This window comes from Anomaloglossus baeobatrachus, chromosome 2 (genome assembly GCF_048569485.1).
Source record: "Anomaloglossus baeobatrachus isolate aAnoBae1 chromosome 2, aAnoBae1.hap1, whole genome shotgun sequence".
Lineage (NCBI taxonomy): Eukaryota > Metazoa > Chordata > Amphibia > Anura > Aromobatidae > Anomaloglossus > Anomaloglossus baeobatrachus.
Window position 1 is genome coordinate 792061488 of NC_134354.1, and position 15617 is coordinate 792077104.

General features: G+C 43.7%; 1 protein-coding gene across 2 annotated transcripts in view; it reads left to right on the top strand.

Moving 5' to 3' along the window:
- The window catches only part of LOC142292356 (uncharacterized), a 28517-nt gene extending 14531 nt beyond the window's left edge, over positions 1-13986 (top strand). For both annotated transcript variants that reach the window (XM_075337674.1, XM_075337673.1), the window contains exon 7: positions 11657-13986. In XM_075337674.1, coding sequence (XP_075193789.1) covers positions 11657-12840 — 1184 coding nt within the window. In that variant the 3' untranslated portion in view covers positions 12841-13986. The remainder of the gene's footprint in view (positions 1-11656) is intronic.
- Positions 13987-15617: the final 1631 nt, after the last annotated feature.

The following is a 15617-nucleotide window of genomic DNA, read 5'->3' on the forward strand; positions in this document are numbered from 1 at the left end:
TCTAGGCTTTACACGTTGCAACGTCGTTACTGGCGCCGGATGTGCGTCACTTTCGATTTGACCCCGACGATATCGCAGTAGCGATGTCGCAACGTGCAAAGTACCCCTTAATCTCTCCTTGTCTGCTTGCTCCTTTGATCACATGTTGTGGGGAGGCCTATGACATCTGCTCTCCTATTTATGCTGGTTGAATCCTTCCATCGATGCCAGCTATAGTTTGTTTTCTTGTGAAAGTTTGCTTCGTTGTGCTTGTTTCTTGGTCTGGTTGTGGAGTTTACCCTTTTGTTTTGCGGCTTTTTTACTGCTCCTGTTTTTCCTCCTGATTCTCTTATTGTCTTAATCTTTGTGTGTGCGTCCTGAGTTACAGAGTTTTGGTTTCCCTTATCTGTCTTTATCTGTATGTTTCATCACACTCCTGTCGTATCCTTCCCTGGGGGATGGGTAATAAGATCACTGGGCAGGAGCAGGGCCAGGATGGAGACTTGGGCATCTGCACCATCATGAGGTTAGGGATAGTATAGGACCCCCAACTTGAGGGCGGGCTTATGAGCCCTGGTTCCTCGCTATCTCATAGCCATCGTAGCTTTATAGCTGGCTATACTTTACATTCCAACATGGACCCAGTTGATCCGCTATGGAGGCAATTGCAGACCTTGTCTCTCCAGATAGCTGAACTAAAAGGGACGTTAGAGCAACAAGGGCAATCCACCACGCCGGCGCAATCTTTTCTGATCACTGAATCATGTGAATGCAAACTGCCCCTTCCGGAAAGATTTTTGGGGGAGTGCAGCCGGTTTGTTACCTTTTTAGAGAAGCATGTAAATTATACTTCCTTCTACGTCCTCACTCCTCTGGTGGTGAGGCACAGCGGGTGGGAGCTGTGGTCACGCTCTTGAGTAAGGACCCACAAGCATGCTTACCCGTGAGTCACCTGTTTTTTGTTTTGTTTTTTTTCTTGGTGGACAGATTTTTCTCAGCACTCAGGCTCATCTCTGATGATCCAGACAAAATATCTTTAGTCTAGTCTAAAATTTGTTCACTGCAACAGGGGAATTGGCCTGCAGAGGATTATTGCGCCAAATTCCAGCGCTGGTCCATTGATACTCCGTGGAACAACCCTGTGGTCAAAAGCCAGTTTTTTCAGGGTCTGTCCGACAGGGTAAAGGAGGCGTTGATAATGTATGAAACTCCCCCCGTCTCTAGAGTGTGCATGTCTTTAGTAATACATATTCATCGCCGTTTCTGGCAGAGGTCTCATAAAACCAAGACTCTCTGGGAGGGGGTTACTGTACCGACATTAACTCTGGAAGCCTCACATGAACCCATGCAGCTTGGAAGGACCTCTCATGGTGGGAAAAACTCCACTACTCCTTGAAGGAGAGAACTTTGTTTTTTCTGTGGCAAAAAGCTACACTTTGTCAGTACTTGCCCCTTCGTGCCCAAGGAAAAATTTCAGTCGGAAAACTTTCAGACCCAGGATAGTTGGGGAATTCCAACCTGGGTCTACGTAATTCCTCCACTATGGTGTCTCAATGTTTAATAGCTGCAAGGGTTAAGGTTGGGGGCATAGATGTCGCCATTACCGTATTTCTAGATAGTGGATCAGGGGCAAACATAATAGATAAACAGTTTGCTTGTTCTCCTGAGTTGGAGGTAAAGGGGTTATCACATCCGGTACAGATTTTTTGCCATTGATTTGTCACATCTAAATTGGTTCTCTAAACTTGCCTTTTGGGGGGCCTATAATCTTAATTGGGTCAGACAGGGGGATGAGTGGAAAATGGCATTTAATACGCTGGAGGGGCACTTTGAAAGTCTGGTGATGCAGTATTTCGGTCTGCGGTATTTCAGTATTTTGTTAATAATGTGTTTTCTCATTTGTTACTGAAATTTATAATCATTTACCTTGATTACATGGTCATATGTTCAGAGGATTTTGGGTCTCATTTGGAACATGACAGACAAGTATTCTCATGAGCCAGATCAGACACCCCCATACTTTGCACTGACGAGGGGCAAGCACCCCGAAACACCGTGTCTGCAAATTGGGATTCTGATCTGGCTTATATATCCTGAGTCATATTGCAAAGGATTGTTGAAAATCCACTTGTGACTTTTAGGATTGCTACTTCCAATAGGTGGCGCTGTGCTAGAGTTTGTCTCCTTTACTGGAGAGACAATTTGAATCTTTCTTAGAGGCGTGTGGCAGCTATAAGTCCCCTTACTTGGCAGCCAGACTGGCTTGCAAAGTCTCCTTAAGGAGAATAGTGTTCCCCCGTGGTCCCCACATAGCTTTCTCATGAGCCAGATCAGACACCCCCATACTTTGCACTGACGAGGGGCAAGCACCCCGAAACACCGTGTCTGCAAATTGGGATTCTGATCTGGCTTATATATCCTGAGTCATATTGCAAAGGATTGTTGAAAATCCACTTGTGACTTTTAGGATCGCTACTTCCAATAGGTGGCGCTGTGCTAGAGTTTGTCTCCTTTACTGGAGAGACAATGAGACAAGTATTACAAATTCTCAGAGAGCATAAATGGTACGCTAAGCTAGAAAAATGTGTCTTCGTCGTTCAAGAACGTCCGTTTTTGGTTTACATTATTTCAGCTGCAGGTTTACGGATGGATCCCACTAAATTACAGGCTATTTTGAGATGGGTCCGTTCTGAGAACCTTAAAGCTCTGCAATGGTTTTTTAGATTTTGTTAATTATTACAAGAAGTTTATTAAGAATTTCTCTGCTATAGCAAAACCACTTATTGACATGACTAAGAAGGTATGGACTTCTCTAAATGGACTTAGGGTGCTTTATATGCTTTTGACTGTGTTAAGAAATGATTCTCGTCGGACCCGTATTGATACAGCCTGATGTAACCTTTTATGGTGGCGGTTGATGTGTCAGAAGTGGGGGTGGGAGCTGTATCGTCTTAAGGTCCGTCTCTTGGTAAACTGCTTCCATGCACCTTCTTTTCTAAGAAATTATCTTCAGATGAACGTAATTACAATATTGGTAACAGGAAAATACTGGCAATCAAGTTAGCGTTTGAGGAATGGCGACACTTTCTGGAGGGAGCTACACATCCTGTGAAAGTAATTACCGACCATAAAAAATGTCTTTACCTTGAGTCAGTTAAGCATCTTACACCTAGACAAGCTCGATGGTAATTAATTTTCAGTAGGTTTAATTTTTCGTTCCTTATCGCCAAGGTTCTAAAAACATTAAAGTCAATGTTTTGGCCAGGAGTTTCCCAGGGAGGGGTGAACCTTGTGAGGAGCCTGTTCCCATTCTTCAGAAGAGAGTGGTGGTGTGGTCTCTCAGTACTCATGTGGAGTCTAAAGCTGGGTTCACACACAACGACAGTGACAACGACGTCGCTGTTACGTCACCATTTCCTGTGACGTAACAGCGACCTTAGATGATCGCTTGTAAGCTGTCAAACATGTAATTTTAAGCAGCGACGGAGCAGCGTTCATAGCGACCTCGACGGTCGTTGTGCGGTGTCAAACGCGTCGCTATGCGACGACTCAGACCTTGATAGAGGCGGTGGTGTTTACCCCTAGACATGTTTTGCGTTGCCTCTTTTCACGCCCCTCTGTCTCGATTGGTGATCGCTACAGCGCCTTTGTGTTGCCTTTTTTCACGCCCCTCTATTCTGATTGGTGATCACTACAGCTCCTTTGTGTTGCCTTTTTTCACGCCCCTCTATTCTGATTGGTGATCACTACAGCGCCTTTGTGTTGCCTTTTTTCACGCCCCTCTGTTCCGATTGGTGATCACTACAGCGGCGCCCGATTGGGTGACCGTGCCAAACAAAGGAAGATGGAGTAGTGCTTTCATTCATTCTACCTGAGCTTTTTCAACACTCAGTTTGAATCTACTACGTGGAACAAAGAATGGAACTTAAAGAATGAAATCACTGTAACGCCTTCGGCAAGGTAACCAATCGGAACGCTGTTGTAACCACCAATTGGAGTCGTAGGGGCGTTGCAAAATACACCACAAAAACACGCCCTTGTCCTGCCTTCAGTCCTCCGTCACTGCCTTCAGCGTCGTCGCGACCGTCGCTGCTGCGGTGTCAAACACAAGGATGCTGAGCTTATCATCATGGCGCAGCGGGATAGCAGCCATCAAAAAATGACCTGGAATATTCAGGAGCAAGCAGCGATTTCGCAGCAGGGGTCTGATCGTTGTTATGTGTCACACACAGCGACGTCGCTGTTGAGGTCGTTTCTACGTCACAGAAAATGGCGACTTAGCAACGATGTCGTTGTCGTCGTCGCTGTGTGTGACACCACCTTAACATTGATAAGGCTCAAAGAGATGCGCCACCTGGGATTTAGGTGAACGAGTCGTTTGTTCGCTTGAATCATCGTCTTAAGGTTATGGGAGAGCATCATGATTCTGTCCTGGCCTGGTCACCCTTGTGTTAAAGGTACTTTGGATCTCATATTGCGTTCCTTTGGTGAATCTGGAGGGATGTGGTATCCTGTGTGTGCCATCTGTGCGCACTCTAAGGCATCTCACTCTAGTCTTTCGGGAAGTTTGCAGCCTTTGACTGTTCCTTGGACTTTATTATTGATTTACCTTCCTCAGCTGGTAATATGGTCATTTTGGTATTGGTGGATAGGTTTTCTAAGATGACTCTTTTTTTTTTTAAACACAATTTTATTTCAGTTTTCAGTTTCATAACAGATCAATTCATTAATCTCCATTCCGATATACATAAATGTAAATAATTCTTGTCATAACTTTGTCCCTTTCCCCTTAGTACCCAAAACTTCCCCCTTAACATCTTAAGAACCCTAATTTCGCATCTGTACACATTTTTCATTACACGAGAGACTCTCATGGCTTCAACACATTCCTCCCCCACATGGTTAACACGTATTTCTGAATTGCTCATCTTGGTCCACCCCTGCAACTCTGATTCAACTGTCCCAATGTACCTTGAATATCCTCTAGTAAATACCATTCCGTATATATAAAGGGGTTCACTATTATCTGTATTTCTGTCTCCCCACATTGTTTTACTATAAACTTCCTCCACTTTTTGAAAAATTTGCCCGTTAATTCATCTTTGTTCCTTTCTGCTTCCAGCTGTTCGATTCTGAGCAATGATTTGATCTGGCTCATCACCTCGTCTTCCGACGGGGCACTTCCCTCTAACCATTTACACAATATAGCCTTTTTGCCCACCATTGCTATACTATGAAACAGCCTCGGTAATATGGCCCCCTGTTCCCTCCCTTCCCCTTTCCCCACTTCTTTCTCATAATGAAAAATCCATAGCATTGGGTCCATTTCCAACTCTACTCCCCAAATGTTCATTATAAGTTTCTGAAGCTTTTGCCAGAGTTTTTGTCTCTCTGGGCACTGCCATATCCCATGTAACAGGTCTGTTTTTGGCATTGTACATTTGGGGCAGTGGTCCAATTTATTTACTTTTTGTTTGTTTGGGATGTTAAAGCCATATATCGATCTATGAATCAACCTGAACTGTGTATCCCTCCAGCCTTCATTGATCACCTCTCTCCTCATTTTCATCCATCCCCACAATATCTTTTCTCCTGCCTCTGCATCTTCCAGTTGCCTTGCCCATGTTCCCAAGACTTGGTCTGGACTTAGTGGAACCAGTGTCTCCCTCAAATCTTTGTATAGTGATGATATATTAATCTCATGACTATCTTTCATGATAATTTGATCCATGTCATTCATCGCCTGTTCCTTTCGGACGTCCCTCAATAGTCCCATTACTCCCTTTTCTAGCTGTTTATATTGTATGATCTGGAATGGGGATAGTCCATATTTTACTACCATTTCCTGGTATGTCATCCATCTATGTTCTGTTTCGTGTAACAGCTCTTTTACCCCCCCTATCCCTTTCTCCCTCCATTCTGAAAATAATTTATTTTCCCTGCCCATTGGGAACTCTGGGTATTTCCAGATATCTAGGTATTTGGAGATACGCCAGGATAAATTACATTTTTTCCTCACTGCTTTCCATGCCATCACCGTATCTCTGCACACTAGAGAATGTTTAATTTTCCGTGGAATGTTGACTAGTGACGTATGCAATATTGCCCCTAGGTCCCAGGGTTTACAGAATTCACTCTCCAATTTTATGTCAGAATATCTATTCGTCTTCCTCAACCAATCTATTACGTGTTTCATCAGGCATGCGAGATTATACCCCCTAATGTTTGGCATCTTGATTCCTCCCTTCTCCAATGGCAACATTAGTTTTTCCGCTCTAATTCTCAGCCTTTTTCCTCTCCATAGAAAGGCCGAGAACGCCTTATTCAGTTTATTTACGTCTGTATGTTTTAATAGTATAGGGATAGTCTGCATTGGATATAATAACTTTGAGAAACTCATCATTTTCAGTAGATGTGCTCTGCCTAGTAAGGATAGGGGTAATCCCTCCCACATCTTTAATTCCCGTTCTATTTTCTGTATCAAAGGTTTATAGTTTAACTCATAGATCGATGCCGGCAGACGTCCCAATTGGATTCCCAGATATTTGATATGGGATCTTGCCACCGGTATACCACATACATTGTCCCCTATACCATAGTCTCTCAGCATCTGCGTACTCTGCTTATTTAGAAACAATATTTCACATTTTGTCCTATTTAGTTTAAATCCTGCCATACTCCGGAACTCCTCTATCTGATGTATTGTGTTTGAGAGTTCTTTCTGAGTCTTATTCATAAATAATATTATGTCATCCGCAAATAGGGCTGAATGTATCTTTTCCTTTCCAATGCTAATGCCCTCAAAACATTCTCCTCCGTTAAGTAATCTTGATAAAGGTTCGATCGCTAAATTAAACAGAAGTGGAGACAGCGGGCAACCCTGCTGGGTTCCCTTTTTCAATGGGAAAGACCTTGACAAGAACCCGGGTGTCGCCACCCTAGCCTGAGGGTTCGTATACAATACCCCTATGAATGTTCTAAATGCTCCTTCGAAGCCTATGCTATCCATCACTGCTTCCAGCCATGACCACCAGACATTATCAAATGCCTTTTCCGCGTCTAGTGTAATCATGGCCGGAAGTTCCTCTCTTTGGATATTCCCGTGTTCAGCGACATCCATCACCAACATGGCCTTTCTTACATTCATTACCGCTGCCCTCCCCTTTACAAATCCTGACTGAGCTGGAGAGATTAGTTTTGGTAATATCTCTGCCAACCTCTTTGCCATCACTTTGGCCATAAGTTTAAGATCTTGGTTAATTAGTGAGATAGGTCTATAATTTGCTGGGCTGTCTACATTTTTATTTCCCTTGGGTAAAAGTTTTATGTAAGCGGTGTTGAGATGGTTGGATATGCCGGTGCCCCCCAAAATTTTATTATATATATGTGTCAGAGTCGGTGCCACTTCTTCTTTCAACGCTTTATAAAATTCCCCATTAAATCCATCCGGTCCCGGTGCCTTATGTACATTTAGTTCTCCTATTGCCGACTTTACTTCCTCTATTGTAATATCTGCATTCAGTCTACTCAGGTCCTCTGCGGTGATTCGTGGCAATTTTACTTTTTTCAACCAGTCTCCCGCCTCTCCTCCCCCCCCTCCCCCTCACTATATAGTTTGGCATAATATTCTCCCAAGATCTGATTGATCTCCCGTGGGTTTGCAGTTTTGCTCCCATCTTGTCTAGTCTAGATGACTCATTTTATAGCCTTATTGTTGTTACCTAATGCCAAGACTTTAGCCCAGGTGTTTGTACATGAGCTTGCCAAACTCCAAGGAGGCTCCTTTAATATTGTGTCTGATAGAGGAACTCCATTTATTGACAACTTTTGGAGAGCTTTCCGCTCTTGGTTAGGGATTAAACTATCTCATTCATCGGCGTTCCCCCTCAGTGTAATGGGCAAGTAGAATGCGTGAATCAGAATTTGTACCAATTTTTGTATTGTTTTGTCTCTGATAATCAAGAAGAGTGGTCCTCATTCCTTACTATTGCCGAAATTGCCATCAATAGTTGCTGAAATTAATCTTCTGGTGTATCTTCTTTTTTTTTTGGTGTCTGTGGTTGTCATCCCCAGTTCTGTACGTTTCAGGAAGGGCACTCATCAGGGGTTACCTGGGGAGAACCCAATTGGTCTCATGATTATCGTCTACATGAGAGAGAGGGTTCAGCAGCATTTGCGTGACATGGGTTCTAAGTATAATCATGTGGCTGACTGTAGACGTGTGCCTGGTCCGGACCTGTGTGTGGGTGATCTGGTGTGCTTATCTACAAGAAACATTAAGCTTAAGATACCTTTACTGAAGTTAGGACCCAGGTTTATTGGTCCATACAAAATCACTAATCAAGGTTGCTTTCCGCCTGGCGTTCCAGGCATCTTACAAGATTTATAATGTTTTTCATAGATCTCTGTTAAAGAAATATGTGGGTTCAGGAACCCCTGTTCCCAACTGCTTTTGCCGCCCAGGGAGGTTGTAAAATTTGCTGACCCCCTCCGTTGGCCGTCGATAAGGGTACTTTCACACTTGCGTTAGTAGCAGTCTGCCGCTTTGGAAAACAGCACAATCCATTAATGGCTTGCGCTGTTTTCCATAGACTTGTATGGACGAAGGATTGCGACTAATGTGTCTGCGTTGCATCCGCCGCGTGACGGATCAGTCGTGGAACGACTGACCGTCGGGCGACAGGAACACAGCATGTAGCATTTTTTGAGTGGCGGAATTTCTTTTTTTCACTGCGCATGCTCAGCTCTTATGTTTAATAATTGAAATCAATGTCTCTCTCTCTCTGTCTCAGCGGACGAACGATCAGCTGATTACCCGGCGACCGGCTTTTGAGAGCGATCAGCTGATTGCCCGGTAGACGGCTTTTGAGAGCGATCAGCTGATCGCCCGGCTTTTGTGAATGATCAGCTGATCGCCCGGCGACCGGCTTTTGAGAGCGATCAGCTGATCGCCCGGCTTTTGTGGGCCGGCCGGCTGCCGAATGATCAGCTGATCGTTCACAATAGCCTGCCGCCGGTAAAACAGTAAAAAAAAAAAAAAAAAACGGATTATTGTTTTGCAGCATTTTTGCAGTCGATTGGTCTCTCTATCTCTCCCTGTCTGTCGGTTGGTCTCTCTCTCTGACCTCCTCTCTCATACTCACCGATCACCGGCGTGGCGCTGTACAGCTGTCACAAAGCTGCGGTGGCCTTTCCTCTTTTGAAAATGCCGGCCACTAATTATTCCATCTCGTATTCCCTGCTTCCCCCGCCCTGCGGCGCCTATGATTGGTTGCAGACAGACACGCCCCCATGCTGAGTGACAGCTGTCTCACTCCAACCAATCACAGCTGCCGGTGGGCGCTTCTATATCCTGCACTACAATAAATAAATAATTTTAAAAAATGCCGTGCGGTCCCCCCCTAATTTTGATACCAGCCAAGATAAAGCCACACGGCTGAAGACTGGTATTCTCAGGATGGGGAGCCCCATGTTATGGGAAGCCCCTGAGCCTAAAAATATCAGCCAGCAGCCGCCCAGAATTGCCGCATCCATTAGATGCGACAGTCCCGGGACTCTACCTGGCTCATCCCGAATTGCCCTGGTGCGGTGGCAATCGGGGTAATAAGGAGTTAATGGCAGCCCATAGCTGCCACTAAGTCCTAGGTTAATCATGGCAGGCGTCTATGAGACACCCCCTTGATTAATCTGTAGTGAAAATAAATAAATACAAACAATGAAAAATCCTTTATTTGAAATAAAAGACAAAAAAAACCCTCTTTCCCCACTTTATTAACCCAAATACCCCTCCAGGTCCGGCGTAATATACGTGAGGTCCCACGACGCTTTCAGCTCTGCTGCATCGGAAGCGGACAGGAGCGTCAGTAGAACATTGCCGCTCCTGTGAGCGCCACACAGAAACTGAAGTGAATTGCGCTGTCAGCGGGGACGTCACTGAGGTAGTGCCTGGGTGTGTACGGTGATGATGGGGGCGGTAGTGCCTGGGTGTGTGCGGTGATGATGGGGGCGGTAGTGCCTGGGTGTGTGCGGTGATGATGTGGGCGGTAGTGCCTGGGTGTGTGCGGTGATGATGGGGGCGGTAGTGCCTGGGTGTGTGCGGTGATGATGGGGGCAGTAGTGCCTGGGTGTGTGCGGTGATGATGGGGCGGTAGTGCCTGGGTGTGTGCGGTGATGATGGGGGCGATAGTGCCTGGGTGTGTGCGGTGATGATGGGGGCGGTAGTGCCTGGGTGTGTGCGGTGATGATGGGGGCGGTAGTGCCTGGGTGTGTGCGGTGATGATGGGGACGGTAGTGCCTGGGTGTGTGCGGTGATGATGGGGGCGGTAGTGCCTGGGTGTGTGCGGTGATGATGGGGGCGGTAGTGCCTGGGTGTGTGCGGTGATGATGGGGGCGGTAGTACCTGGGTGTGTGCGGTGATGATGGGGGCGGCATTTTTTAACCCCAAAATGCTGCCGCCCTGACACGTGTCGCCCGGGGCGGACCTCCCCCTCCGCCCCCCCTTTGCTACGCCACTGCTTCCCTTACCCCTGACTCCAGTCTTAGTTGATGGGTCATTAGAATTCCAGGTGTCCTAAATCGTTGATTCTCGTTTAGTTCGCCGTTCATTACAGTACTTAGTTTATTGGTGAGGTTATGGTCCTGAGGAGAGGCTTGAGTTCAAGCCTCAGATATCCATGCTGAATGACTGGTTAGGACATTCCATTGCCTCCATCCTGAGAGACTGAGTCCTGAGGGTCCAGAGGCCCCTCTTAGCGGGAGAGGTACTGTCTCACTGAGTTTTACACAAACTTTGAAGACTGTCATGGCGGCAACGGGCTCTGTTCAGATTCCAGATTCTGACACACAGTTCGATGGTTTCTCTGGTGTCTGGGATCAAAACAGGCAGACTCTGGCGTCGACCTGCTGTGTGCTGATTCATAGGCAGTATATCAAGAGTTAATATCTGCTGCTCTGCTTGCTCCTTTGATCACATGTTTGAGGAGGCCTATCACATCCTTTCCTCTACTATTTATGCTGGTTGTAACCTTCTACCCGTGCCAGCTTTAGTCTGTCTTTGTTCGTCTGTGAGGTGTGGTGTCTCAGACTTTTTGGTGAAAGTTGTACTTATTGCTTGGTGCGTTTATGGAGTTTACCCTGTTTTGTAGCCTCCTTCCTGCTCTGGCTTTTTTCTCCTGAATTTCTTATTGTCTTAACCTTTGTGTGCATGCTGTGTGACGGAGGTTTTTTTTTACCTGTTCTCCCTTGTCTGTCTTTATCTGTGGGTTTCATCACACTCCTGTCCTGTCCCTCCCTGGGGGGAGGGGGAATCAGATCAGGACTGGTCAGATGCAGGGGTAGTCCCTGAGGTTAGGGATAGCATACAGCCCCCTAGCTTGAGGGACAACTTAGGATCCCCGTTCCCCGTTATCCCATACTCATTGAGATAGGTGCAGAGAGCACAAGGAAGAGAAGTGAGTTTTTATTATTAAATCGATGACGGATAGCACTTAGCAGAAGCTGAGAAGATAATCAGGTACTTGTCTGTAATAGAGCCAAATTTATAATCTAATATGTGATATGTCACTGTCATACTTACCTGTTGCCTATAAACTTGACTTTGTACTTGTATGCCGACTGTTACTTATTATTTAGAAATTTAATGGTATTAATTATGACTGAATTTTTTTCTCTTTTTCAGGTGAAGACTGGATGAGAAGGTCACATACAAATCTCATTTCATCTCCTTTTTATGAAGTAGCAGATAATCAATCACAGATTGGAAAAAGTAGCACTGGACATAGACTTGATCAAATATTATCGTGTTCTGAAAGTGGAAAAAACAAATTGAATAATCATAAAGATGAAAGGCAATATTTTTGTCCAGAATGCGGGAGGTGTTTTACCCAAAAATCAAGTCTTGTTGTACATCAGAGAATTCACACTGGGGAGAAGCCGTTTTCATGCTCAGAATGTGGGAAATGTTTTACCCAGAAATCGGACCTTGTTGGGCATCAGAGAACTCACACAGGAGAAAAGCCATTCTCTTGTACAAAATGTGGGAAACGGTTTGCTCACAGATCAAATATTATAGACCATCTTAGATCTCACACTGGGGAAAAGCCGTTTTCATGCTCAGAATGTGGGCTATGTTTTGCCCAGAAATCCGATCTTGTTGGGCATCAGAGAACTCACACAGGGGAAAGGCCATTTTCTTGTACTAAATGTGGGAAACGTTTTGCTCACCGATCAAATATTATAGAACATCTGAGAACTCACACAGGGGAGAAGCCGTTTTCATGCTCAGAATGTGACAAAAGTTTCATCAGTAAATCAGATCTTGTAAAACATCAGAGATATCACACAGGGGAAAGGCCATATTCATGTCCTGAATGTGGAAAAAGATTTGTTCAAAAGCCAAATCTTTTAAAGCATCTAGGAATTCACACAGGGGAGAAGCCGTTTTCTTGTTCTGAATGTGGTAGATGCTTTTTGGCAAAAGGCCATCTTGAAAGACATCAGAAAAGCCACACAGGGGAGAAGTCGTTTTCATGTGTGACATGTGGAAAATGCCTTATGCGTAAAGAAACTCTTGAGATACATCAGAGAATTCACACAGGGGAGAAGCCATATTCATGTCCTGAATGTGAAAAGTGTTTTACTCAAAAATCAAATTTAAATGAACATCTAAGAACTCACACAGGGGAGAAGCCGTTTTCGTGTTCAGAATGTGGGAGATGTTTTAGCCATAAAGCCATTCTTCTTCGACATCTGAGAAAGCACACAGGGGAAAAGCCGTTTTCGTGCTCAGAATGTGGGAAATGTTATAACCGTAAATCATATCTTGTTAAACATCAGAAGTCACACAAAGTAGAAGACATTTAATATTGACATTGTAGGAAATATGGCAGGTATATGGCTCGGGATGCCTTACAGAAAACCAGTACAGAAAACCATTACTGCTCAAATATTTGGTTTGATCTCAGTGATATCTATTGTTTGTTATTGGCCTGATTCATCATCGATAACTGTCCCTGGAGCAGAGGACTCTAATACGGTGAACATCAGGGGTTTATTTTTCCCCGATACTCATGTAAGCAAACGGATATCGAAAACTATGCAACTCCTTTTAAAAATATATATATTTAACTGAGATTACTTCAAGCAACTTTAAAATCAAGAAAATGTAGTGCACTCTGTTTTGCAGACTTGCTTTATATCAGACGTTTTCTAAGGTTTTTTTTGTACGTTCAATTCAGATCAGGAAGAAAAAAAAACTAAATGTTGAAACGTATACGCAGCATCAAGACTGACCATATCAAATGAAACAAATTCAAACTGGTGTAGAAGTGTTAATGCCGCGCTGCCATGAATAAGAGGAAATTACGAGAGATTTGATGGTGATTTTATTAACAATGCGTTTCGATGATATTCATCTCCTTCATCAGGTCAAAATTCTGATCTCTTTTTATTTCACTTTTTTGTCAGCAATATTATTAAAAGATATAGTTTTGGTACTCTTTTTTTTTTTTTTTTTTTTTTTCCGGTGTGTTACCAACCACGACGTAAACTTACGTCAAATATTGTGAAAGGGTTAAAGGGATTTTCCCACAAAGTTAATTTTAATCAATAGATCTTGAAATAATAATAATTTCCACAATTGGACGTAATGTAAAATGTTGCTGTGCTAAGATAATCTTATATACAGTATGTGTCCCTGCTGTGTACTGTGTAATGGCCGTGTCTGACCGTAGAGGACATAGTCTGATCATACCACATCTCCTGGGCCAGGGAGGAAGCACGGGATCACAGCTGATTCTTTTTGTGAGGTAAAACATTTCCCTGGGTTGTTTTTAAAAAAAGGTTTACCTCAAAGAAAGAATATGTAAATGTAACCATTTTTAGCTATATACAGTACAGACCAAAAGTTTGGACACACCTTCTCATCTCTAGAACAACTGTTAAGAGGAGACTTTGTGCACCAGGCCTTCATGGTAATATATGATTTTTTATCAATTATTTATTTTATTATCAATGAATTCAAACAAATATAGTATCAAACAAGAGAGCCGCCTGGGGGACACATGGTTCCAGACTATAAATAAATAAATAAACATCCTGCTCATTATGACACAGTGCAATATTCATACCATGTATAAAAATATCAATATTAAACTATTAAATATTACCATCACCCATTCTGTTACCATGCTGTGTCACACATCACGGGACATAAGGTCTATTTATTATTGTTACTACTGAGGGCAGTGGATATAACTTCAAAATCCAGAGTAGTATATTATCTCCTTATCCAATATTCCACCAAATTTCCCTAAGCCCTTATGACTATTCCCATCATGTCAAACACACCCGCAACAGAAAGGTTTCATCCAATCCAATAGGTATAACACAGCACCAGTTACTAAGTATTGATTGCAAACAATTGTTACCATCAAAAAGCAGCGTTTACTTACATTAAACGATGTGTTATCTGGCCATGCGCCCCTCCACCCTTAACGCACGTTTCGCCACAAGCTTTGTCAAAAGAGGGCGCCCTACTGCCCTCAGTAGTAACAATAATAAATAGACCTTATGTCCCGTGATGTGTGACACAGCATGGTAACAGAATGGGTGATGGTAATATTTAATAGTTTAATATTGATATTTTTATACATGGTATGAATATTGCACTGTGTCATAATGAGCAGGATGTTTATTTATTTATTTATAGTCTGGAACCATGTGTCCCCCAGGCGGCTCTCTTGTTTGATACTATATTTGTTTGAATTCATTGATAATAAAATAAATAATTGATAAAAAATCATATTTATTCACTTCTTTCTTGGTCAGTTAACCAGTACCAAGTAGTGTTGGTTCAGTGTAACTGAAGTGTGTATAGCAATTGGACTTGGGTAAAACTTCATGGTAATATAGCTGCTAGGAAACCACTGCTAAGGAGAGCCAACAAGCAGAAGAGACTTGTTTGGGCTAAAGAACACAAGGAATGGACATTAGACCAGTGGAAATCTGTGCTTTGGTCTGATGAGTCCAAATTTGAGATCTTTGGATCCAACCACCGTGTCTTTGTAGAAAAGGTGAATGGATGGACTCTACATGGCTGGTTCCCACCGTGAAGCATGGAGGAGGAGGTGTGATGGTGTGGGGGGGCTTTGCTGGTGACACTGTTGGGGATTTATTCAAAATTGAAGGCATACAGAACCAGCATGGCTACCACAGCATCTTGCAGTGGCATGCTATTCCATCCGGTATGCGTTTAGTTGGACCATCATTTATTTTTCAACAGGACAATGACCCCAAACACACCTCCAGGCTGTGTAAGGGCTATTTGACTAAGAAGGAGAGTGACGGGGTGCTACGCCAGATGACCTGGTCTCCAGAGTCACCAGACCTGAACCCAATCGAGATGGTTTGGGGTGAGCTGGACCGCAGAGTGAAGGCAAAAGGGCCAACAAGTGCTAAGCATCTCTGGAAACTCCATCAAGACTGTTTGAAAACCATTTCCGGTGACTACCTCTTGAAGCACATCAAGAGAATGCCAAGAGGGTGCAAAGTAGTAATGAAAGCAAAAGGTGGCTACTTTGAAGAACCTAGAATATAAGACATATTTTCAGTTATTTCACACTTTAAGTATTTCGTTCCAC